This window comes from Lepidochelys kempii, chromosome 7 (genome assembly GCF_965140265.1).
Source record: "Lepidochelys kempii isolate rLepKem1 chromosome 7, rLepKem1.hap2, whole genome shotgun sequence".
Lineage (NCBI taxonomy): Eukaryota > Metazoa > Chordata > Testudines > Cheloniidae > Lepidochelys > Lepidochelys kempii.
The window spans coordinates 1,050,480-1,077,178 of record NC_133262.1 but is presented as its reverse complement, the minus strand read 5'-3'; the positions used below and the strand labels follow the sequence as shown (position 1 = coordinate 1,077,178).

Sequence of the window (26,699 nt, the reverse complement as noted above, 5' to 3'; positions counted from 1 at the left end):
GTTGCAAACATGCTTCAACAAGTTTGAAGAAAGATTGGATTCAAGAAACAAATCAATTTTGGATTGCTTGGAAGCCGTTTCTAAGACCTGTAAGCACTTGCTATTTTTCTGTTAATAGCAGAGGACATTGTCAAACTGCCGAATGTTTTCTCCAAGCTGAGAGATAAGACTAGTAGGGCACTCTCACACCCTATAAGCTCATGGGTTTGTCTACACTCACGTTCTTTCCCTGTTGGAACCTTCGTTCCCTTACCAATATTTGCCATCCCTGCACGTTGTTTGTTGCTATGTCAAGCAGAGTTCTGAAATGTTTTTTTTTTTTTTTAAACAGACAACCACTATGCACATCTTTGGTTCTGTGTAGATGATGATAGTTATTTGGATACTGGGAGCACTAATGACCCTTATGTCAGGGAAAAGGACATGTCATGCAAACAGATAGGGTGAAGATTGGCACAGTCCTCTTAGTTTCTTATTGTTTAACATAGGAACTCGTCGCCCAATCTCTAGTTGATTGTTAATTCTTGACCTAACCATCCACAGGTCCATACTTTCTTTAATATATTTTCATGAACTGGGTGAAGCCTTGTTATGGGTTGAGTTAAAACATTGTTCAAACTGATGTGTGTATGAGCTCTTCATTTAAGTCAGCTGTAAGAGACAGTTAAGGGGCCACACTTTAAACAAAGGCCTAGACTCTGCCCAGAAACTAGCACCGGGTGGGCAGAGGGTTCCACTGGGTTGTGACAGGATAGGGGTGTGTGAGAAAACACAGAAACTGAGATCAGACAAGAACAATGGGAGAAGCAAAGGCAAAAAGCAAGAAAGCCAATCAGTAGCCTGTGAGTACAGTATGACCCTGGGAAAAGCGAGAGAGAAAACCTTTGGGTCTATGGGCTAAAGACACTAGGGGCTACAAGCTAATCATAGAAGATCAGGGTTGGAAGAGACCTCAGGAGGTCATCTAGTCCAACCCCCTGCTCAAAGCAGGACCAACCCCAACTAAATCATCCCAACCAGGGCTTTGTCAAGCCGGGCCTTAAATACTTCTAAGGATGGAGATTCCACCATCTCTGTAGGTAACCCATTCCAGTGCTTCACCATCCTTCTAGTGAAATAGTGTTTCCTAATATCCAGCCTAGACCTCCCCCACTGTGACTTGACACCATTGCTCCTTCTTCTCTCATCTGCCACCTCTGAGAACAGCCGAGCTCCATCCCCTTTGGAACCCCCCTTCAGGTAGTTGAAGGCTGCTGTCAAATCCACCCCTCACTCTTCTCTTCTGCAGACTAAATAACCCTGTTCCCTCAGCCTCTCCTCATAAGTCATGTGCTGCAGCCCCCTAATGGTTTTTGTTGCCTCCCCGCTGGACTCTCTCCAATTTGTCCACATTCTTTCTGTAGTGTAGGGCCCAAAACTGGACACAGTACTCCAGATGAGGCCTCACCAATGTCGAATAGAGGGGAACGATCACGTCCCTCGCTCTGTTGGCAATGCTCCTACTTATACAGACCAAAATGCCATTGGCCTTCTTGGCAACAAGGGCACACTGCTGACTCATACCCAGCTTCTCATCCTCTGTAATCCCCAGGTCCTTTTCTGCAGAACTGTCGCTTAGCCAGTCGGTCCCCAGCCTGTAGCAGTGCATGGGATTCTTCCGCCCTAAGTGCAGGACTCTGCACTTGTCCTTGTTGAACCTAATCAGATTTCTTTTGGCCCAATCCTCCAATTTGTCTAGGTCTCTCTGTACCCTATCCCTACCCTCCAGCATATCTATCTCTGCTCACAGCTTAATGTCATCCATGAACCTGCTGAGGGTGCAATACATTCCATTATCCAGATCATTAATAAAGCTGTTGAACAAAATCGGCCCTGGGACCAACCCCTGGGGCACTCTGCTTGATACCGGCTGCCAACTAGACATCAAGCCGTTGATCACTACCCGTAGAGCCTGACAATCTGGCCAGCTTTCTGTACACCTTATAGTCCATTCATCCAATCCATACTTCTTTAACTTGCTGGCAAGAATACTGTGGGAGACTGTATCAAAAGCTTTGCTAAAGTCGAGGTATATCACGTCCACTGCTTTCCCCATATCTACAGAGCCAGTTATCTCGTCATAGAAGGCGATTAGATTAGTCAGGCATGACTTGCCCTCGGTGAATCCATGTTGACTGTTCCTGATCACCTTCCTCTCCTCCAAGGGCTTCAAAATGGATTCCTTGAGGACCTGCTCCATGATTTTTCCAGGAAGTGAGGTGAGGCTGTAGTTCCCTGTGGAGTGCGTTTAGATTAGAAACCTTTAGTTCAATAGAGAAGAATGGAGTTTTGGTATAAGATTATATAGGATTTTTCATCTGCACACTTACTTTGCTTTGGCATGTATTAGGCACTAGTAATAGTGGTGACTATGTTAAGACTAATTATTGTGGTGTGGGGAAACTACTTTATTTCCTAGCTTAATGACCTAGAAGATGTCAGCTGGTCAGTCACTATGGTTGTGTAGCACAGCAAAGCATTTCATTCACAACCCCCGGGGAAGAATCAAGCAGTATTTTATTCATATTTACAAATTAAAGAGTAAATGCAGTTTTTATTGACTTCCCTGTTTAGTGCAAGAGACTGCTCAGTCCCACTATGGATCAGTGCTGAATGCTCTAACAGACAAAAGCCAAATGGAGCAGATATTACTGGAGATGGAGAGGAGACTTGCAGCTGTAAGTTCAGAAATTCATCTGTTGTGCTGAATCTGGGTCCTGAATTTCTCCCATTTCTCTAAAAAATATTAACAAAATATTAGATTGTCTTCCTGTGCTAGGTTACGAAGATGAAAGTTACCATTCTAATAGAGGAAAATATGTATATTAAAATGCTAATTCTAGGCTAACTCTGCCATCTAGTAATCGTGCATTACGCTGCCCTGCAGGGATCCAAGCTGGGGTGTTGATCGTGATCTTTTGTTCGTCAGAATAGAAGGTGCCACTCTCAGAGTGCCATCAGCGTGGTGGTGGCCCCATTTCCCAATGCTATGGGAGCTGTGCTCTAGAAGGGCCGGGTTCCTGGCAGCTTGGAGAATGCTGGAGCGGTACGTCTCCGATAAAGAGGGTTGGGCGTGCTTCTCATGGAAAGTCAGGTCAGACAGGGCCTCAGGGAGAGAACAAGGGACTTAGAGGGAGCAAAATATGACTTGTCATAAAGGTGCAAGATTGAAATGTCAGACTTTAAGCTGCATAGGTGGAACTGCATTCCCAGAAGGGCCCCGCAGTATATGTTTGTGGCAAGCAATAAGCCACAGAAAGAAGTGGTATGTTGTCTTCATGACGATAGGGAGACATCACAGTGAATTAGAAATTCACCCCATCCAAAGAAATGTTATCACCATATTGCTTTTTGAAAACATGGCTCTGTACAGAAATATCCAGACTGCTGATACTTGTGTTGATATGAAAGCTAAGTGGACCGTCTAAGATTTAATACTAAAGGCATTTTGATTTGAATGTTACTGTTGGAGTATTTAGTGGTTGTTGCCTAATATTTCTACTCTGCTGACTACTTTCCCCAGAAAGATATGGAGATTTTAGATGTGAAAAACAATTTACAGTTACTGAAGGAGAGTCTGGAACTACTAACATCTCAGCAGAATAAGCAACATCAGAAGCTATGTGAACAGTTAAATCACCTACCGTTCCCCAGCATCTTAGCTGAACTGCAGACATTCATTTCCACTTCCAGATTTCCCAGCTGCATAAAGGATAATGCATCCCAGACCTCTCCAGATATATTACAGGACCTCTATCTCATCAGTCAAGAGAAAACATGCTGTCAGTGCTATCAGACCATGAGGGTTTGCAGAACGAGTTCATTTCAGACTCAGCCATGCACCATGACAATGGCAAATAGACATGGAGATTCCCATATGAAGAATCACATAGCTAAAGATGATACACACAAGAGTGATTTAAACACAGCTGCTGGAAGGGAGGTCAGTCTCACTACTACAGGTTTACGAGGCAAAGAAAACATGACTGTCCAAGAGATGAAGTCTGCTTTAGAAAAGCAACCCTCTGCTAACAATCCACCTTCTGCCTGCTGCTCCAACACTGATGTTTTTGGGGATAGTCATGAGAAACATCAGCTGCTTACTCAAGAAATACATCAAGCCACACCTCTGAGGAAGGTAATCAGGAAGAACTCTAAGGGAATCAAAACTGTGACTCCTTCACAACAAAATCAGAGCCAACTTTGCCACCCTCCTGTACAAAACAATATGGCTGGACAAAGAGACGAAGACTTTGTCACAGACAACAGGATGCATATCACAGTTGTAGGAAACAGACTAAAAAAAGAAAAGTCCAAAAAACCCCGCCGGAGTAAATTAACAGTGAGGAAACAAATGTACGTTGCTAAGAAAAAAGGAGACCTTTCCAAGTGTCCTGACAGTGGTCTGAAAAAAAAAATGACCAGCAGATGGATGGAGTCGGAGGATTCCAGAAAAAATTACTCTCCCACAGATACAGTTATGCTTCATTCAGAGAACTCTGGCCCAGGGTCTTCAGCTCCCAGTCACCAAAAGCTAAGCAGGGCCCAACACAGAAAGAAAGAAAACTCCTTGCCGGTGCTCCACTCCCATGAAAACCTGGAATGGCTTGCAGCCAAGAGGAAGGAAATACTGGAAAATAAGAGGAGAGAGGATATTTGCAATACCAAACGGACTCTCTGTTTCTGCGATTGCTCTCCCTGGGAGAGTAACATAAAGGGTGAAAACCAGATGAGCTGGTTCAGTCTCCCAAGCACCATGGCTTCTAATAAGTCAAGTCTTTCTTTCGCCCCTGCCCAGCATAAGAATACAACATTTTGCTCCTTAGTTTTTGACAGTGATTATTCTGATTGACATTTTCTGTTTGATTTTCCCGATGTATAACAGAAGTGTGGCTAGTTCAATCCATTTTTTCTTTAGGTCTGTTGGCTTTTTAATTTCTCAAGTTCTGTCACTCTTTAGACATTGCACATAACTGACCATATGGCACCTTGGAGCCTTGTATGGAGGGACAAGTCTTTTTCATACACATGGCAGCCCCCTCTGGCAATATACAGGATGTACTCATACCTAAATTACATTGGAATGTCATTGGCAAGCTTTGTGTATTGTAAATGATAATATGTTGCTGTATTCTGTCCAGAAATGAGGTCTGAGGCAAGGATTCCCATTCACCTGGGCAAGCTGACGTGCTCTTTTTTTATTTTTATATTTTGGTGTCTTCCTGCTCTTAACAGAAATGCCATAGTTTTCTAATTGCTGTCATCTTTGCTTAGCAGAAGAGGGTCTGTGATGCTTGCCTAAATTTCCACTAGCGAGAACACTGCTAGCAGGCTATGGGGCACAGAAACACAGCTGAGTCTATTGTTACTATATCTAGAAGTGGAATCTATTTTAAACTTTTAAAGACATGTAATACAGTGTCTGTGGCCTGGGGCTTTAATTCCAGTTTTTCATTCTTTCTCTTTAGAGTGGTTCAGATGGCGAAGGGCCCGAATTCTGGTACCATGGAAATGAATGGGAATTCTTATGATTTACTTCACACAGTTAAGATTAGCCCTAAGTCTTTTGCTCTATTCTGGGTAAATGTACCTTTTGTGTGAAAAAAGAACCCTAATATCTTGTGTTCACCAAATATAGCATTTCTTCTCCTTTCAGGCTTATTTCTCTGGTCACTTTCTTCAGTTTCAGTCTCATTTTTTTCTCATCTGCATCTCTTAGCTAATCAAGATCTTCATCTTATGTGTTTCTAGTGTATTAGGGCCTCAAAGAAGAGCCTAGAAAGGTGGCACCCGTAAAACAAGATGCCAAGAAAAACCATTGGTTCTGTCTGTTTTTGTTTAAAAGACTTACGTATTTCTGATTAATGGTGATTTCGAATTCATAGATTTTAAGGTCAGAAGGGACCATTAGGGTCACCAGTTCTGAGCACCAGCATAACACAGGCCATAGAATTCCACCTGGAGAATCTTGCCTCAAGCTCATAGCTTGATGGAACTACAGCAGCTCCTGTAGAAAGACATCCAGTCTCGAGTTTAAGTTTTGATCACTTAAAGTAATTTTATTCTATTGATCACAGAATCAGGTTTGCTCTGACAAATGAAACACTTCAATATTTAGGAAAGAGATCTGCTGTCATGAATATAAATGGCCTCATTTTGTCATTCCAAAATAAAAAGACCTTGTTTATCTATTACTTGATTATCAAGTCCATTTCTTCATGAATGTCAAATTTCTGTGTAATGATTTCAGGGGATAGGCTCATATGCTTGTATTGCTGTGGGTTAACAGGCAGATGCTGTTTAGCTAGTTTGTCTCCTACAGAGGATATAATTGGGATAATTAGTTTTATTCAGCTTGTCTGATATTTAACGAAGAGGGATAACATCACTCTTTATAACTCTGTAACGTAAGATTCTGTGTTAATGCTCTTTGGTGAACGTGACAGGTGACATTTTCAATCAGTGTGGCAGGATCCTCTGAGGAACTAACATGTCTCAGAGAGTGACAGCAACAGAAAAGATTAAGCGAGTCTCCAAGGTGTGAGTGCTGCAGTGGGGTGGGCATGCATACCCCGCAGCCAGATGCACCCTACAGGCGAGGTTACTACACGGAGGGCACCATTTTATACAGAAATGAAATGGCAACCTCCGCTCAGCGTGGCTTAGCACACACCATACGTGTGAGGTCACACCGGCGGGGCAGAGTGCACACATCCACAGACACCGCTGCTACCCAACGGACAGTCGCAGTACCACAGGGCTCAGTTTGATCAGTTGCGTGAGGCCGACGTGGTGCTCAGTCAAGAGGTTAATCTTCGTTGCTGCGGTGTCACCGTGGACACCAAGTGTTAGCACAGCAGCTGCACTAATTCAGTTGTCCTTCCCAGTGTAATCCCACAGTGCTTCTGCACTCTTCAGGGATGCTTTGACTCCTGGAGCATTGACTATCATCTGTCAAGCTGAAGTCATCTCCATCTCAACGTCTTCCTCCTCCAGGTATGGCAGCATCAGAGGTAGTACTCAGCTGCTCTCAGCTCCGCAGGGTACCCGTAACACCCAGATTAAAAGGGCCCAAGAAGGACAATAAAATATAACTGTAATAACATAGATTAAGACATTTCCTTTCTGCCTCAGGGATTCTCCTGAGAAACACGCAGGGATTGCCATTGCTGTCCACCTGCTGCTGCAGCATCTCCACACATCCAAGATCTGAAAAAAAGAAGAGGGTCATTAGCTAACAGACACACTGCAAAGCTCTCCCTCATGCAGTGAGCACGGTCCATCCTGGGTACTGAATGAGGCAGAGGTCCGCTGGGATAAATAGGATGTGATCGTGTAATTCAAAACAGTATCATATGCACAGACACAAAGCGGCTGGATTAAGGTGGCACAGGCGAACTTAATTCTGGCATTTCCTAACTTTTGGATGATTAAAGGAACATTAAGGTTGCGGAGTCAATGTGATTTTTCTGGTGCGTAGTGTGGCATTATAATGCAATAAATACCCTAGACAATACTCAAATTATATATGCCCTCAGGTGACACCACTGGCCTCCCAATGGTGCTCTCACCCATTTAAAATCCCCCTGGAAAAGGGATGCCATGCTTGGAAGGCTACTGCAGTAGCTGGGGGAGGAAATGAGATTGGAGCCATTTTATAAACCATGTGAGTATCATCAAGGGTGTTTGCTGCATTCCTCAGTGTCCTGAGCATTACATAGCACTTGCTGTATTCAAATCACAGCTCCTCAGTGCTCAGCACTGATGCAGGTCAGACACTAGGTATGAACTCGGGGCCTCACACACCACTGGGGCGAAGCTCTAGCTCAATCAGAGCTAGCACCTGGGGGTGGAATTTACTCCTCAGTTCAGCAGTGTGATCATTGGATCACCAATTAAACTTCCCTGGAATAACCCTGAGGGGCAAAGCTGTACCTAATGCATAGATTGGGAAGGGGATGAGAAAGATTGGCAGGCTTCTGAGAGTCAGAGCCAAGAGAGCCCTTCTGCTCCTTTCTCTTCTCTAGCCACAAAGCGCTCGGAGAGCTCGTCAAACACCTTGTGCAATTTATTTACAGCATTCTCACCATTGCCCTTACAGATGGGTGCAGCTCTGTAATTGCACATATGCACAGGTGCCGACTCCCTGGGTGCTCTGGGGCTGGAGCACCCACCGGTGGCCCTGCCAATAAGCTCCTGCCCGCTGCGATCAGCTGTTCAGCGCCATACAGCAGTGGGTGAGGGGCGGGATGCGCTCAGGGGAGGGGTGGGGCAAAATAGGGTTGGAAGAGGCAGGGCAGGGGCAGGAAAAGGTGGGGTGGGGGTCTTGGGGGAAGGGGTGGAGTGGGGGCAGAGCGGGGGTTGAGCACCCCCGAGGAAATGACAAAGTCAGCACCTGTGCCCCTTAGCTCACTCTGCCACGGAGGGGGGAGACAGAAGGGATCTTCCCCCTGAGAGAGAGCTCTCCTAGCTCTGACTCTCAGAAGCCTGCCAGTCTGTGTCCTCCTGCCAGGGGTGCTGGTTCTGGGGGTGTGGCAGCACCCCCTGGCTTGAAGTGGTTTCCATCATAGACAGGGTTTGCAGTTTGGTTCAATGGCTCTCCCCATCCCCATTATAAAAACTTCCAATGTGTCTGTCTCCCACTGAGGGCTTCCTTCCTGGGCCTTCTGTGCTTTCTGGGCTAATAGGTTAATTAGCCTTGTAGCCGATCCCCAATCTGTCAATTGGGCACAGCTTTGCAGTTTAGGGTTACTCTGGGGCGACTTAACTGGTGATCCAGTGATCCTTAGGCTCCGTCTCCAGAAGAAACAGTGCAGCTGCACTGCTGTAGCGCGTCAGTAGAGACACTCCCTACAGTCGGGGTGGGCAAACTTTTTGGCCTGAGGGCCACATCTGGGTATGGAAATTGTATGGCGGGCAATGAATGCTCATGAAATTGGGGGTTGGGGTGCAGGAGGACATGAGGGCTCCAGCTGGGGGTTCAGGCTCTGGGGTGGGGCTGGGGATAAGGAATTGGGGGTGCAAGAGGGTGCTCCAGTCTGGGACCGAGGGGTTCGGAGGGCGGGAGGAGGATTAGGGGTGGGGCAGAGGGATGGGGCACAGGAGGAGGTTGGGGGGCAGGCCCTGGGCACCTCCCGCAGCTTACCTCCCGCAGCTCCCAGAAACAGGAGCATGTCCCTCCTCCAGCTCCTAGGCAGAGGTGTGGCCAGGTGGCTCTGTGCGCTGCCTTGTGCGCAGGCATCGCCCCTGCAGCTCCCATTGCCTGAGGTTCCCGGCCAATGGGAGCTATGGGGGTGGGGGCAGCGTGCGGAGCCCCCTGACTGCCCCTACGCGTGGGAGCCAGAAGTGGGAAGTGCTGCTGCTTCCGGGACCCTTGTGGAGTGGGGCAAGACCCGAACCCCGCTCCCTGGGGCTGGAGCGCCGGAGCGGGGCAAACCCCAGACCTCGCTTCCCAGTGGGAGCTCGAGGGCCGGATTAAAATGTCTGGAGGGCCAGAAGTGGCCCCTGGGCTGTAGTTTGCCCACCTCTGCAGGACAGCGACAGGAGGGGTTCTCCCATTGCTGTGATTAATTCACCTCCCTAAGAGGCGGTAGCTAGGCTGATGGAAGAATTCCTGTCGACCTAGTGCTGTTTGCACTGGGTGTTAGGTCAACTTAACCGTGTAGCTCAAGGGGGGGTAGATTTTTCACACTCCTAAGCGACCTAGCTGGGTCGACCTAACTTTTTAGCGCAGACCTGGCCAGACAGATGCCCTCTCCTATCCTTCCACACAGCTAAAACTATCATCATCGTGTGTCCCACTTACTGCAACATTCCTCTCTCTGGCCTTGACAAATGCAGCCTTGCCCCACACATCTCTATTGAGAATGCTGCTGCGAAGACCATTCTCTGTTCCTGTCTCTTTGACCATGTCACCCCTCTCTTTGCACTCCTCCGTAGGCTCCACCTTTCTGTCACATCAAACATGAGCTACTCGTCTTCGTTTTCAAAGCCCTGCTTGACCTATCACCTCTCATTTACTACTGAGAGGCCAACGCCTGCTTCCGATAGGCCCATGCTGCCAACCTCCATCTCCCACTGATTACATTTTCAAATAAGAATCTTTGTGCTTTCTCTCCTGCTCCCCTCACACCTGGGAGGAGCTCCCCATAAACATCAGCAATCCTCCTTGAAGTCCCTCCTAAAAACTCTCCTTTGCCATGAGGCCTACAAAAAGTTTGACAGAGGTTAGGCCACTGGTTGCTGAAACCACTACCTGTCATGCTGACCAATATGTCTCATTGTTTCCTTGTACTCTCTCTGCAGTCTGTCTGCATCCATCTGTTGTCTCTTGGCCTATACTGTAAGTTGTAAGCTCCCTGAGGCAGGGAACATCTTTTGTTCTGTGTCTGTACAGTGCCTAGTGCAGTCCTGGCCCATCCATGACGGGATCCTAGGTGCTACGGCAGTACAAACAACAACAGTCACAGTGACAGAGCAGGAATGCGAGGTGGAGGTAGGTGGGGCCAAGATCTCCTCTTGTTCCTCATATTTCTTAGCTTTTCTGAGAGAGACAGGTGGGTGAGGGAATATCTTTTACTGGACCAGCTTCTGCTGGTGAGAGAGACCAGCTTTCGAGTCAGTCAGCATTATCACTACTCAGACAAGACTCTGTTTTGCGATAGGAAGAGTGCTCTGCATCTTGGAATGTTACGTTTCATTCATCTACATGCTGGAAACGAATCTTCTCCAGGAGGCAGGCTTGGGTGGAACGAATTGCTTGACGTGCCTTCCGTTGCATCACTGCAGTTGAGTTGGACGACGGCTTTGCTGAGCTGCAGGGCTGAGGCTGCATGGACATGCTGGCTGAGAACACAGAAAGGCAGCTTTATCCCACACTACATTTTGCAGTATGAAAACTTCAGATGGATTTTTAACCAATAATTAAAATTCAGGGTGTACACAAGCTTATACTTAGTCCTGCTTCAGTTCAGGGGCTAGATGACCTACTACGGTGCTTCCAGCCCTACGTTTCTATGATTTCTACTGTGGTGGGTTTTTTACCCTCCTTTGCACAGCAGTGGTGCCTTGGAGATTCTTCACTGTTGTTTTTCACTTTTTCCTCTATGTTTTAGTTTCTTTAGAGTCTGGTTTTGTTTGTTTCGGGTTTTTGTTGTTGTTGTCGTCTTTGTAATTCAACATTCATTTTATACTTTTGACTTCTTTGCGCAAATCTTAGGGTTTTCCCCTCTTTTTTCTCAGCCCTCAGTGTCTGGATTTCTATACAGATCAGTGTCTAGGTTTCAGTTTATTACTATTTTTTCCTCTCCCTTTTAAATCCCTTTCTTTATTCATAGATCTTTAAGACTAGAAGGGACCATTATAATCCACTAGTCTGACTTCCTACTTAAGAGGCCAGAGAACCTCACCTAGTAAATCTGGCATCAAGACCATAATTTGTCAGAGTTAGAAAGATACCAAGTGTAGATTTAAAGATTTCAAGCTACAGAGAATCCACCATATTCCTTGCTACATTGTTCCAATGGTTTAATTACCTTCAGTTAAAAAAATTGGGTTTTATTACTATTCTGAATTTGTCTACCTACAACTCCCAGCCACTGGAGCTCCTCATGTCTTTTCCTGCTAGATTAAACCACTGTTTACTATTCAGTATCTTTCCTGTTGTGACAGAGCTCCGACCTTGTCCCCGTGGGTCCCGCGCTTCCAGGCGGTTTATGCTGCTTCAGAGGCTCACTGCAACCCTCCACCTAGCCCTTCTCTCTCTAGGGCCAGGGATACAGTCTACTGAGCCCTTTTCATCATCATCCAGCAATGGAGGTTGGTGAGAGAGTTCCCACAGTCTCTGTTGCTTCTACGGCCTCATGCCAAAACAGTTTAGCCTCCTGTCCTGACAGGGGCCTGTTTTCCCCTCCCAGGAGGTGTTTCTGTAGTGGTGGGTTGGGGGAAACCCGGCCCCACGCCCTACTCCGGGTTCCAGCCCAGGGACCCTAATGATAGCAGCTGTTGGCAGACAACCTTTTACTGCCAGAGTTGCTACATTTCCCTGGGCCACTTCCCCACAGCTCTCCTGCTTCTCCCTTCTTCACCCTTACCTTAGGGCTCCCTTACCAATGACTTGAGGGTGTCTTCATTAACCAGCCCTTCAGCCGCACTTCTTCTCCTTGGGTCCCCCCACCTGACTAGAGTGAGCCCTTTTATATTATCAGAGGGGCCTTAATTAGAGTCAGGTGGTCACATTAGCTTAATGGCCTCACCTGACTCTTTGCAGGTTAATTGGAGTCAGATATTCTCATTAGCCTGGAGCAGCCCCTGCTCTGGTCAGTCAGGGAACAGAAAACTGGTAATCCAGTGGCCAGTGTATCTGCCTTCTGCTACTCTGCTGTACCCAACTGGCCTGGGTCTATCACACTATATAGATTCTTGTTGACCATGATCAAGTTGCCTCCTTTTCAGATTTCTCCTGGATAAACTAACTGGATCAAGCATCTCAAGTCTCTCACTCGAATGCCTGTTTTCCCGACTTTGAATCAATCCTTTAGCTCTCTTCTGACTCCTTTTTGGAAGGGTGGACACCAGAACTAGACATAGTATTCCAGTAATGGTCTAACTAATATCATATACAGTGGTAATGCCACCTCCCTACTGCTATGTGGTATTCCCCTGTTTATGTATATCAGGCTGGAGTTAGCACCCTTATCAACAGCATGGCCCTGGGGGCTCATGTTCAGCTGGTTATCTGCCATGATCCCTAGGTTGTTTTCAGTGTCACTGCTTTCCAGGATACAGTCCCCCATTTTGTAAGTGTGACCTGCATTCTTTGTTCTTTGACGTATGACCTTGCATTTCGTTATGTTAAAATGCATTTTGTTCAAATGAGCCCACATGACCAAGTAAACCAGGTTGGTCTGTGTAACTGGCCTGTCCCCAACAATATTTACCACTCCACCAATTTTAGTGTCATCTCCAAACTTTACCAGCAATGAATTTATATTTTCTTCTAGATTATTGTTAAAGATTTCTTCTAGATTACTGATAAAGATTTTGAATACCACATAGCTGAGAACAGATCCCTCTGGGACCCCACCAGAAATACTCAGTTGGATGATGATTCTCCATTTACAATTACTTTTCTGAGATCTATCCATTCACCAGTTTTTAACCCATCGTATAGATGCTATAACTGATTTTCAGTAGTGCTAATTTTTTAATCAGACTCTCACGTGCAACGAAGTGCAGTGTTTCATAGACGTCTGTTAGGCCACCACCGTTACCTGTCTCAGCCAAATGCGCAATCTTCTTCGGAAAGAATCAGGTTTCTTTAACAAGACCGATTCGCCATAAAACCATGTTGACTGGCGTTAATTATGCTGCCAGCCTCTATTTCTTTACTGAGTACATCCCAGATCGGCCTTCCCATGATTTTGCCCAGGACTGGGGTTGAACTAACTAGCCTATAACCTTAATTCTCTGGTCTGGTTGTTCAGTTTCACTCTTTTTTCTCTTGTGCATCTCTTGGCTAGTCAAAAGGAAGATCCTTTTCCCCCCTTCCCACAGCTCTGTAGCCTTGTCCTAACTACAAACAAAGAAAGGATTGCTGTAGTTGGGAATAAAGTATATAAAACTGTTAAGCTCCAAGTTTGGGATCCCAATTTCCATGTATTTTCTAAAAGGATTAAAAATTATTTCACTCCTGTGTTGACAAGCTGTAAGTGATCTTGAACTGTGGGATGGAACAACCTATGAAATCACTGTAGTAGGAAAGGCCAGGACTAGCAAAAGATTTGGATTAAAGGCAAGTCTGTGCTATAACTGGACCAGTCCATAGAGTTCATTCATTTGCTGGTAGGAAATTCCTCTTAGATAATAACAGCAATACCCTGGACCTAGCCATTTGTCAATGCACAGGGATTAAGGGTATGTCTACACCACCAATGAAGGTGTAACTGTAGTGCAGGGAGGCATAGAATCATAGAACCATAGCTTTAGAAGGGACCACTGTCATCTAGTCTATCCCACAATGCTAGCTAGATACCCATTTAGCTAGTACAGGAAACAAAAGTCACATAGCCATTGTGGTGTGGGCTAGTTGCCTGAGTACACGCCCATACCCTGGGTCCCTGCCAGGCTGGTATTGGGGCACATAAGGGTCAGGGGCCAGCTAGTGTTCCCACCAAGCCACAGGCAGCCCCACAGCAGCACAGTCAGGACGTGCCGCCCACAAGCCCCAGAGTGACCGTGTCTTTCAGCCCTCTGGCCAAGTGCCCTATGTAACCCCAGGGGTTAGCCCAGGAAGCTGTTTGGGTAACCACATAGACTTTGCTCTGCTGTGACTTCAGACCTCACCTTGTCTCCTGATCTCAGCCTGACTGCCCCTGACTCCGGCCTGGCACTATCTCTGAGCCCTGCTCTCTGTGCCAGGCCTGGCGCTGTCTCTGAGCCCTGCTCTCTGATCCCAGCCTCGCTGTTTACCAAACCTGGCTCTTGCGATTCCTCCAACTGCTGCTCAGCGAGTACCATCCCTGATGTGCAGACCCCAGCCAGCTGTGACTTCTAGGCCAGACCACCTACGCCCCACTCCGTTACAGACTGGCTAGCCTGCAGTGAAATCCCTGCCACCATGTCCTCCATGTTATCCGTGCTCGCTAGGTGAGAGCTAGCCCAGGTGTGTCTGCCCGTACTACTCCTCTACCTTCATTTGTGGCGTAGCCCTGCCCTAAGCTGCCGTATTCTGATCACTGAGCTAAATACCAGGTGTTTGCTGCATGTGAGGAGGGGGCCCGTCGGCTTCAGAGTCTATGAAAGGGCGATAGCATGGCAGGGCAAATAACGCCCCCATGAAGCTCTCACGGTGGAGATGAGCGCTCACAAACTTTCCTTTCAAGCTGGTGTTAAACACTGGTGTGTGGAGATGTGCTGGGTACATGCATCAAATGCCCTGGATGCGAGGCCAGCTCTTTCACTACTTGGGATGACATGAATAGTAGAAGGGGCAAAGGATGAACTCATGCCTGGAAGGTACTGTAGCAATGTAGTCTGGATCTCCTGGCTTCCAAGGGACTCGACTCGGCTGGTCTGTCCTGCCGGGCTGCGCATATTTAACAGGAAGGCCAGCGTTCCAACACGTGTGATGCTGCAAGTGGCTGCTCTAGCAGGGGCTCTCTTGGAACAGGTGCCTCCTTGCCCCCAGCCCCCTGAGTGCGCGGTGGGCTGATGAGGTCAGGGTGGCTTAGCAGGTGTCACAGAAAGTTGGTGGAATTAGGATAATCAGTGGGCTGTGGTCATACCAGGGTATAATATATACAGGAATGACAGAGTCGGGTGTGCTGTTGGGGGAGTGGCATTATGTTAAAGAAAGCAGAGAGTCAAATATGATAAACAATTTATATCAAACAAACTGAACCACAGAATCTATGGATAGAAATGTGATGTGTGAATAAAGAGCATTGCAGCAGAAATACGCTACTGACCCCCGACCAGGATGGTGACAAAGCACCCCATCGCTGTACCATTTAACTAGACAGAGATGAGGATCCTGGTTAGATAGAGATTGAAAGGAGCTGTCAAAAGGGTTAAATGCCTGCAAGCAGCATGGGGGCTATTTACAAATGCCATAATATAGGATCAGATGAAATGTGTACCCTAAACCAGGAAGGACAATAAGAGGACCAAAGGAGTGCCACCGTGGCTAAACAGCAGAGTAATAGATGCCACTGGGGCAAAAGGCATCCTTTAAAATGTGAAAGTCCGATCCTAGTGAGGATTGTAAGAAGGAGCACAAACTCTGGCAGTCTGAGTGTAAGAGGATAATACAGCAGGCCAAGAAAGAACTTGAAAGCAACTTGCTAAAGAAAAGATGTAGCACAAAAGGGTAAGAATGTTTTTAAGCACGTCAGAAACAGGAAGCCTGCCAAACAGGCACTGGGGCCGCTAGACAGCCAGGATGCTAAAGGAGCACTCAAGGAAGACAAGGCCATTGCAGAGAAGCCAAACTAATTTGTTGCCTTGGTCTGCACTGCAGAGGTTGTGGGGGAGATCCTACATCAGAGCTATCCTTTTGGGGAGACAAATCTGAAGTACTGACCAATAGAAGAGGTGTTAGAACAAACTGATAAATTAAACAGTAATAAGTCACCAGGCCCAGATGGGATTCACACAAGAATCATAGAATCATAGAATATCAGGGTTGGAAGGGACCTCAGGAGGTCACCTAGTCCAACCCCCTGCTCAAAGCAGGACCAAACCCAATTAAATCATCCCAGCCAGGGCTTTGTCAAGCCAGGCCTTAAAAACCTCTAAGGAAGGAGATTCCACCACCTCCCTAGATAACCCATTCCAGTGCTTCACCACCCTCCTAGTGAAAAAGTTTTTCCCAATAGCCAACCTGAGTTCTGAAGGAACCCAGCTATGAAGTTGCAGAACTACTAACTATGGTATGTAACCTATTGCTGAAACAAGCCTCTGTACCAGATGACCGGATAGTTAATGTAACACAAATTTTTTAGAAGGGCTCCAGAGGCTATCCTGTGCATTACAGGCCAGTGAGCCTAACTTCAGTACTGGGAAAATTGGCAGAAGCTATAGTAAAAAACAGAATTGTCAGACACAGAGATGAACATAATTTGTTAGGGAAGAGTCAACATGGCTTTTGTAAAGGGAAATCCTGCCTCACCACTCTACTAGAATTCTGTGAGGGGGTCAATAAGCATGTGGACAAGAGTAAGTGAGCTGTAGCTCATGAAAGCTTATGCTCAAATAAATTGGTTAGTCTCTAAGGTGCCACAAGTACTCCTTTTCTTTTTGCCAATCAATATTGTGTACTTGGATTTTCAGAAACCCTCTGACCAGGTCCCTCACCAAAGGTTCTTCAGGAAACTATGTAGTCATGGGACAGGAGGGATGGTCCTCTCATGGATCAGTAACTGGTTAAAAGATACAGGAAACAAAGGGTAGGAATAAATGTTTGGTTTTCACAATAGAGAGAGGTAAACAGCAGGTCCCCCAAGGATCTGCATTGCGACTTGTGCTGTTCAGCATATTCATTAATGATCTGGAAAAGGGAATGACCAGTGAAGTGACAACATTTGCAGATGATACAAAATTATTTAAAATAGTTAAATCCAAAGCTGACTGCAAAGAGCTACAAAGGGATCTCACAAAACTGGGTGACTGGGCAAAAAACTGGCACATGAAATTCAAGGTGGATAATGCAAAGTGCATAGCAGTGGTTAAAAAGGCAAACGGAATATAAGGAATTATTAGGAAGGGGATTGAAAATAAGGCAGAAAATATCATAATGCCACTATATAAATCCATGGTGTATCCAGACCTTAAATACTGTATCTGGTTCTGGTCACTCCATCTCTAAAAGGATATAGTGGAACTGGAAATGGTTCAGAGAATGGCAACAAAGATGATCAAGAGCTTCCATACAAGGAAAAATAAATAAGACTGGGAGTGTTCATCTTGGAAAAGAGACGACTAAGGGGAGATATGATAGGGGTCTATAAAATCATGACTGGTGTGTTAATTGAAGAGAGAAATGCTATTTACCCTTTCCTGCAATACAACAACCAAGGATCACCTGATGAAATTAATAGGCAGCAGGTTGAATACAAACAAGAGGAAGCACTTTTCCACACAACATACAATTAACCAGTGGAACTCACTGCCAGAGGAAGTTGTGAAGGGCAGAAGTATAACTGGGTTCAAAAAAGAACTAGATAAGTTCATGGAAGACAGGTCTCTCGATGGGTATTAGCCAAGATGGTCAGGGATGCAACCCCATGCTTGAGGCCATGCTAAAACTCTGACTGCCAGAAGCCAGGAGGGGAAGCCTGGTGGATCATTCCTGCCTTGTTCTGTACACCCCTGTACACCCTCTGAAGCTCTGGCAGTGGTCTCTGTCAGAGACAGGTTACTGGCCTAGATGGACCATTGGTTTGACCCAGTATGGCCGTTCTTAGGTTCTTATGCTTTGAGGGCACATATAGCTGTACGACTTTTACATTAGTGTGGAGCCCTCAAATAAATGTAATTGGTGGAATTATTTTGTATTGCAAAACATTCTATTTCAAAGTGATTTTGGCTGTTGAATCAGTATTTGTTTTATTGTTGTTACATTTTGGTTAAAGGAAGCGCCCTCTTTAAGAACAGGCGGGGCACTGGGTTGCAGAGGGAGTCTGAAGGAGGCGGAGTACCATGTGGAACATTTTGCCCTTGCCACTCCAAAAAGGTCAGGACTTAGTTTAATTGACTCCTCTTTCCAGACAGCAGCCTGGTGCTTGAAAGTGCAACATGAGCTCTAGCTCTTCTTGGCGGACGGGCTGCTTGAAGCTTTTGCTCATGCACTACAGGTCGCCTTTCACGCGAAGCCCCCAGTCAGAACCCCGCCCAGCTCACTAGCCTTCCAAGCTGTCCCATCTCATGGAGATTTGGTGCCCCTGTATGAGATGAGTTTGGTGGGGCTCAGCTCCAGGTTTATTCACACAGCTTCACCACCAGGCTTTGTACTAATAACAATGGTGCATATTTGTCAGCCTAGTGGCGTGACGCTGCCCGCAGGCAGACGGTGGGCAGAGGGGCCTTTTTAAGGTCCACATCCTCCTGCTTTTTGGCCCCATTTGCTGCAGCTGCCTGTGCGGGGCACTGTGGCTAAGCACAGTGGGGCTGGCAGTCATTCCCCTCCTGTCAAGCTGTGGCCCGGTGAGGCTTTGTGCATGAGGCGAGTCAGGGTGCAAGTGTAACCCACACACATCCTGGGTGGGGTGCTCTGACCCCTCTGGTCTGCTACAGCCTGAGCTTTGTGCTATGTGGCTTTTCGCTCATGCAGTAGAGGCTCCTGCATTTAGCTCCAGAGGTCCCAGGTTCAGTCCCACTCACTGACGGCTGGGGTCTGTCGGTGTTACACAAGGCAGAATCTTGGGGGTCAGAGGGAGGCTGAGGGCTAGTAACTGGCTGCAGCAATGCTGCCCAGGGGGGGTCCTGCTGGGCACCTCGTTGTGAGGTCAGGGTGGGATCACGTTGAGGTTTGGCCCTCCTTCCTACCTACACGTGCAGCTGATAACTTCACTGGAGCCATGCATCTGCAGAGACCTCACTTGCCTATTGCTTAATTGCCAGCTGAAGTGACACTGGGATTATGTTTCCATGGTAATATGTATGTCAGTGCTGTTATTTTGGGGGTAAGAATGTCTGTAGAAAGGAAAACAAAGTAAGAAACCTTGTCAGGTTTGTCAGGTTTAGAAAGTTTTCTGCTATTGAAAGTAAAGAAAATGTTACCAAACATTTCCCACTTCTCCCCTTTTCCCCATTTCCCACTTTTCCTCTTCTCCCCTGCCCTTACACACTGGGGTGAAACCCCTGGGTCACGTGTTCTCGTGGCCTCCATGCTGGAAAGCCCAGCAACTGACTCCAAACTCTGCCTTGCAATCCAGAGTACAAGCTAGAGCCTTACAGTGCACCTTCACTATAGTGCCCTTTGGCTGTAATGAACCGAACCCGGTCCCTGAATCCCAGCCACCACTCTGACAACCCCACCCCCGCCGCCTGGGGCTAACGTTTTGATTGTCCTTTCACTATAAGGAACAAAAGGCTTGGACCCGACAGGTTCTTTATAACAAGGGTGTTCTGTGCTTGGTATGAGGCCATCCAGTCCCAGTCTAGAGGACTACACAAACCAGTCCCTGCAAAGCCCAGGGGGCTGCGTCCTGGGAGAAGGTGGAACACCTGGAAAAACAATGTGAGTTGCTGCAGAGAAGACAGAAGAGCTGAGCACCTGTCATTCCCACCATCCTCCGGGGGAGCTGGGCTCAGCGCCTCTGAAAAGCAGGCCAGTGATAACTCAATGCTGTGCTGTTAGCAGGGATCACTGGAGATGACCCAAATGTTTGTCAATTGATTACTAAGCATGCAGGCAGCTGTCTGCAAAGGGTGGGAGTGCGTGAACTTCATTTCTCACTGCAGAGGGCTCAATTAAACTTGTTACGTGGTTACAAACAGCCTGGCACCCAGCTGCAGATGCACTGCATCCGAGACTGCTAAAGGAGTTGGCGGGTGGGATTGCAGAGCCATTGGTCATTATCTTTGAAAACTCCTGGCAATCGGGGGAGGTCCCGGACGACTGGAAAAAGGCTAATGTAGTGCCCATCTTTAAAAAAGGGAAGAAGGAGGATCCTGGGAACTACAGGCCAGTCAGCCTCACCTCAGTCCCCGGAAAAATCACGGAGCAGGTCCTCAAGGAATCAATTCTGAAGCACTTAGAGGAGAAGAAAGTGATCAGGAACAGTCAACATGGATTCACCAAGGGCAAGTCATGCCTGACTAATCTAATTGCCTTCTATGATGAGATAACTGGCTCTGTGGATGAGGGGAAAGCAGTGGACGTGTTGTTCCTTGACTTTAGCAAAGCTTTTGACATGGTCTCCCACAGTATTCTTGCCAGCAAGTTAAAGAAGTATGGGCTGGATGAATGGACTATAAGGTGGATAGAAAGTTGGCTAGATTGTCTGGCTCAACGGGTAGTGATCAATGGCTCAAGTGGAGTGCCCCAAGGGTCGGTCCTGGGGCCGGTTTTGTTCAATATCTTCATTAATGATCTGGAGGATTGTGTGGATTGCACCCTCAGCAAGTTTGCAGATGACACTAAACTGGGAGGAGAGGTAGATACGCTGGAGGGTAGGGATAGGATACAGAGGGACCTAGACAAATTAGAGGATTGGGCCAAAAGAAATCTGATGAGGTTCAACAAGGACAAGTGCAGAGTCCTGCACTCAGGACGGAAGAATCCCATGCACCGCTACAGACTAGGGACTGAATGGCTCGGCAGCGGTTCGGCAGAAAAGGACCTAGGGGTTACAGTGGACGAGAACCTGGATATGAGTCAGCAGTGTGCCCTTGTTGCCAAGAAGGCCAATGGCATTTTGGGATGTGTAAGTAGGGGCATTGCCAGCAGATCGAGGGACGTGATCGTTCCCCTCTATTTGACATTGGTGAGGCCTCATCTGGAGTACTGTGTCCAGTTTTGGGCCCCACACTACAAGAAGGATGTGGAAAAATTGGAAAGAGTCCAGCGGAGGGCAACAAAAATGATTAGGGGACTGGAACACATGACTTATGAGGAGAGGCTGAGGGAACTGGGATTGTTTAGTCTGCGAAAGAGAAGAATGAGGGGAGATTTGATAGCTGCTTTCAACTACCTGAAAGGGGGTTCCAAAGAGGATGGATCTAGACTGTGCTCAGTGGTAGCAGATGACAGAACGAGGAGTAGTGGTCTCAAGTTGCAGTGGGGGAGATTTAGGTTGGATATTAGGAAAAACTTTTTCACTCAGAGGGTGGTGAAACACTGGAATGTGTTACCTAGGGAAGTGGTAGAATCTCCTTCCTTTGAGGTTTTTAAGGTCAGGCTTGACAAAGCCCTGGCTGGGATGATTTAGTTGGGGTTGGTCCTGCTTTGAGCAGGGGGTTGGACTAGATGAACTCCTGAGGTCCCTTCCAACCCTGATATTCTATGATTCTATGAATGATGTGTATCTATGCATTGTTCTGCACGTTCCCCAGGAAAGTAACCTAGGTGTGGGGCTCTCTTTGCTGGCTGGGTCTAGCCTTTGCCACTTCTACCTCCTTTTGCAGCCTCTCAGAACTGATTGCCATGCTGCCCGTCCATGTGCATGGACCATGGCTAGGCCCTGTGGAATGGAGAGCACTCCCGCATTTCCGATGCCAAGGAGAACCTCCTGGCATGGCTACAGAAATGAGAGATGGAAAGAGCTTTGCTCAGCTATGCTCCTCTCTCCGCTGCCGCTGCCCAGACAGGGTCAATCCCTGCAGTCAATGCTCCAGGGCAGTTTTCAGGGGCGCATTAATCAGGATTGCCAGCTCTCATAAGCACTGTGACTTTGGCCTTATTTGTGGACTGTCTCACAGGGATGTGAAAATCTGCGGTCTTCACCGGATTTGAGAGAGACAGAGAGACTGACCAGCAGCCTTGTGGAAGGTGCACTACTAAACAGCAAGCCTCTTTCGCCACAAGCTCTATCTTGTTCAGATTTCACCAAGAAGGTTAGTGTCGATTGGACATCATAGCGAATGCCAGTGAAAATGAGGTAGGATCAGAGTCTGAAATAGGAAAAGAACAAGTCAAAAATTACTTAGACAAGTTAGCTGTCTTCAAGTTACCAGGGCCTGATGAAATGTATCTGAGAATACTCAAGGAGCTGGCTGAGGAGATATCTGAGCCATTAGTGATTATCTTTGAAAAGTCATGGAAGACGGGAGACATTCCAAAAGACTGGAAAAGGGCAAATCTAGTGCCCATCTATAAAAAGGGAAATAAGGACAACCCAGGGAATTACAGACCAGTCAGCTTAACTTCTGTACCCGGAAAGATAATGGAGCAAATAATTAAGCAATCAATTTCCAAAGAACTAGACGATAATAAGGTGATAAATAACAGTCAGCATGGATTTGTCAAGAACAATTGTGTCAAACCAACCTGATAGCTTTCTTTGACAGGGTCTTGTGGATAGGGGGGAAGGCGGTAGACGTGGTATATCTTGACTTTAGTAAGGCTTTTGATACTGTCTCGCATGACCTTCTCATAAACAATCCAGGGAAATGCAACCTGGATGGAGCTACTATAAGGTGGGTGCCTAACGGGTTGGAAAATCATTCCCAGTGAGTAGTTATCAGTGGCTCAGAGTCAGGCTGGAAGGCTATAACGAGTGGGGTCATGCAGGGATCGGTTCTGGGTCCTGTTCTGTTCAATATCTTCATCAATGATTTAAAAAATGGCACAGAAAGTTCACTTATAAAGTTTGCGGACAATACCAAGCTGGGAGAGGTTGCAAAGTGCTTTGGAGAATAGGATTAAAATTCAAAATGATCTGGACAAACTGGAGAAATGGTCTGAAGAAAATAGGATGAAATTCAATACAGACAAATGCAAAGTACTCCATTTAGGAAGGAACAATCAGTTGCACACATACAAAATGGGAAATGACTGCTTAGGAAGGAGTACTGCAGAAAGGGATCTGAGGGTCATAGTGGATCACAAGCTAAATATGAGTCAACAGTGTAAATCTGTTGCAAAAAAAGCAAACATCATTCTGGGATGTATTAGCAGGAGTATTGTAAGCAAGACACGAGAAGTAATTCTTCCACTCTTGTCAAGGTTCCTTCCCCATTCTGAACTCTGGGGTACAGATGTGGGGACCTGCATGAAAACCCCCTAAGCTTATTTTTACCAGCTTAGGTTAAAACTTCCCCAAGGTACAAACTATTTTACCTTTTGCCCTTGGACTTTATTGCTGTGACCACCAAGCGTCTAACAGGGGAAGAGCCTGCTTGGAAACATCTTTCCCCCTCAAAATCCTCCCCAAACCTGGGGAAGGCTTGATAAAAATCCTTGATAAAAATCACCCGGGGGGGGGCATCTCAGTGGTTTGAGCATTGGCCTGCTAAACCCAGCGTTGTGAGTTCAATCCTTGAGGGGGCCATTTAGGGATCTGGGGCAAAAATTGGGGATTGGTCCTGCTTTGAGCAGGGGGTTGGACTAGATGACCTCCTGAGGTCCCTTCCAACCCAGATATTCTGTGATTCTCACCAATTTGCATAGGTGAACACAGACCCAAAACCTTGGATCTTAAGAACAATGAAAAAAGCAATCAGGTTCTTAAAAGAAGAATTTGAATTGAAGAAAAAGTAAAAGAATCACCTCTGTAAAATCAGGAAGGGAAATACCTTACAGGGTAATCAGATTAAAAACATAGAGAATCCCTCTAGGCAAAACCTTAAGTTACAAAAAGACACAAAACCAGGAATATACCTTCCATTCAGCACAGCTTATTTTATCAGCCATTTAAACAAAACAGAATCTAACGCATATCTAGCTAGATTACTTATTAAGTTCTAAGACTCCATTCCTATTCTGTTCCTGGCAAAAACCACACACAGACAGAGAGAACCTTTGTTTCTCCCCCCCCCCCCCCCCCCCCGCCTCCAGCTTTGAAAGTCTCTTGTCTCCTCATTGGTCATTTTGGTCAGGTGCCAGCGAGGTTATCCTAGCTTCTTAACCCTTTACAGGTGAAAGGGTTTTTCCTCTGGCCAGGAGGGATTTTAAAGGTGTTTACCCTTCCCTTTATATTTATGACATGCCCCCCAAATCACAGATAGGGTGAAACACTGGCTGGAATTTCTTCCTGGAGCTCTAGGAAAAACAGAGTTAATAAGTCACACGCACCTCTAAATATACTACCAAGTACATAAAGACTAACAATATTTTCCACATCTCAAGGACGATTTTAACCTGCACTTAGGGTCCTGCACTTAGGATGCAAGAATCCCATGCACAGCTACAGACTAGGGACCGAATGGCTCGGCAGCAGTTCTGCGGAAAAGGACCTAGGGGTGACAGTGGACGAGAACCTGGATATGAGTCAGCAGTGTGCCCTTATTGCCAAGAAGGCCAATGGCATTTTGGGATGTATAAGTAGGAGCATAGCGAGCAGATCAAGGGACGTGATCGTCCCCCTCTATTCGACATTGGTGAGGCCTCATCTGGAGTACTGTGTCCAGTTTTGGGCCCCACATTACAAGAAGGATGTGGATAAATTGGAGAGAGTCCAGCGGAGGGCAACAAAAATGATTAGGGGACTGGAACACATGAGTTATGAGGAGAGGCTGAGGGAACTGGGATTGTTTAGTCTGCAGAAGAGAAGAATGAGGGGGGATTTGATAGCTGCTTTCAACTACCTGAGAGGTGGTTTCAGAGAGGATGGTTCTAGACTATTCTCAGTGGTAGAAGAGGACAAGACAAGGAGTAATGGTCTCAAGTTGCAGTGGGGGAGGTTTAGGTTGGGTATTAGGAAAAACTTTTTCACTAGGAGGGTGGTGAAACACTGGAATGCGTTACCTAGGGAGGTGGTAGAATCTCCTTCCTTAGAAGTTTTTAAGGTCAGGCTTGACAAAGCCCTGGCTGGGATGATTTAATTGGGGATTGGTCCTGCTTTGAGCAGGGGGTTGGACTAGATGACCTCCTGAGGTCCCTTCGAACCCTGATATTATATGATTCTATGATTAACCAGTTGATTCTGGGAAACTTTCACGGGAGAGTGCATCAGCTACTTTGTTAGAATCTCCTGAGATGTGTTGGATGTCGAAATCAAAATCTTGGAGAGCTAAACTCCACCGAATAAGTTTTTTGTTATTTCCCGTGGCGGTATGAAGCACAGCATGTTCGGTTTGCAGGTGGAAACACTGTCCCCAAACATAGGGGCGTAGCTTTTCCAGAGCGTAGACAATGGCGTAACATTCTTTTTCACTGACTGACCAGTTGCTTTCCCTCTCAGACAGCTTCTTGCTGAGAAACACGACAGGGTGGAATTCTTGATCCGGTCCTTCCTGCATTAAAACTGCTCCCACACCATGCTCGGACGCATCTGTGGTTACTAGGCACGGTTTGTCAAAGTCTGGGGCCCTTAGCACAGGGTCAGACATGAGTGTCGCTTTAATCTGGTTAAAGACCTTCTGACACTCTTCGGTCCACTGAACGGCATTTGGCTGTTTCTTTTTGGCCTCTGGCCAGGAGGGATTTTAAAGGTGTTTACCCTTTCCTTTATATTTACGACAACTCTACTCCGCAGTGATTAGGCCTCAGCTGGAGTATTGTGTCCAGTTCTGGGCACCACATTTCAGGAAAGATGTGGACAAATTGGAGAAAGTCCAGAGAAGAGCAACAAAAATGATTAAAGGTCTAGAAAACGTGACCTATGAGGGAAGGATAAAAAAATTGGGTTTGTTTAGTCTGGAGAAGAGAAGACAGAGGGGATGTGAGAACAGTTTTCAAGTACATACAAGTTTTTTACAAGGAGGAGGGAGGTAAATTGTTCTCATTGACCTCTGAGGCTAGGACAAGAAGCAATGGGCTTAAATTGCAGCAAGGGAGGTTTAGGTTGGACATTAGGAAAAACTTCCTACCTGTCAGGGTGGTTCAGCACTGGAATAAATGGCCCAGGGAGGTTGTGGAATCTCCATCACTGGAGATTTTTAAGAGCAGGTGAGATAAACACCTGTCAGGGATGGTCTAGAAGATAATCCTTGGTCCTACTATGAGTGCAGGGGACTGGACTAGAGACCTCTCGAGGTCCCTTCCAGTCCTATGATCCCCTGAGGCTATTTTTGTGCCCTTCACAGCCAAGGTCGCAGACCTTGGGGGAACTTTGCAGAGTTGCTGTGGCCATGTCAGTCCCAGGATATTAGACACACAAGGTGGGGGAGGGAATGTCTTTTATTGGACCAACTTCCGTGGGCAAGAGCGACAAGCTGTTGAGCCACACAGAGCTCTGCGTCCACTGTGGGAAACTTCCTGTGAGCAAGGGCGGAAGGTTTGTATAATTTTTGGTGGTGCCCAGAACAGGTCCAAGTCCCCCATCCCATCCTGGCCCCCCCCACACACACACCTGCCTCTCGCTCTGGGAGGGGGGTTGGGTGCTGGGTGCAGGCTCAGGGGGTGGGGGTGTGAGAGGGGGTGTGGGGCTGGGCCAGGGATGAGGAGTTTGGGGTGCAGCAGGCAGACTGCCCCGGGGCTGGGGTGGGGGGTACAGAGAGGGGGACTCCCCCCAGCCCTCTCCCACCGGCAGCAGCAAGCTCTGAGGGAGGGGGACAGG

At 46.9% G+C, this 26,699-nt stretch overlaps 1 protein-coding gene across 5 annotated transcripts in view; it reads left to right on the top strand.

Annotated features, from left to right (window-relative positions):
- IHO1 (interactor of HORMAD1 1) overlaps positions 1 to 25,437 on the top strand; it is a 64,005-nt gene extending 38,568 nt beyond the window's left edge. The window contains exons 6-9 of one of the 5 annotated variants that reach the window (XM_073350829.1): positions 2 to 89; positions 2,614 to 2,717; positions 21,961 to 22,095; positions 25,383 to 25,437. In XM_073350829.1, the coding sequence (XP_073206930.1) occupies positions 2 to 89; positions 2,614 to 2,717; positions 21,961 to 22,095; positions 25,383 to 25,397 (342 nt within the window). In that variant the 3' untranslated portion in view covers positions 25,398 to 25,437. Of the gene's footprint in view, position 1; positions 90 to 2,212; positions 2,259 to 2,613; positions 2,718 to 3,562; positions 7,517 to 21,960; positions 22,096 to 25,382 lie in introns of those variants that run through there. The other 4 variants (XM_073350827.1, XM_073350831.1, XM_073350832.1 and 1 more) reach the window with 4 other exon arrangements.
- The last annotated feature ends 1,262 nt before the right edge of the window (positions 25,438 to 26,699 follow it).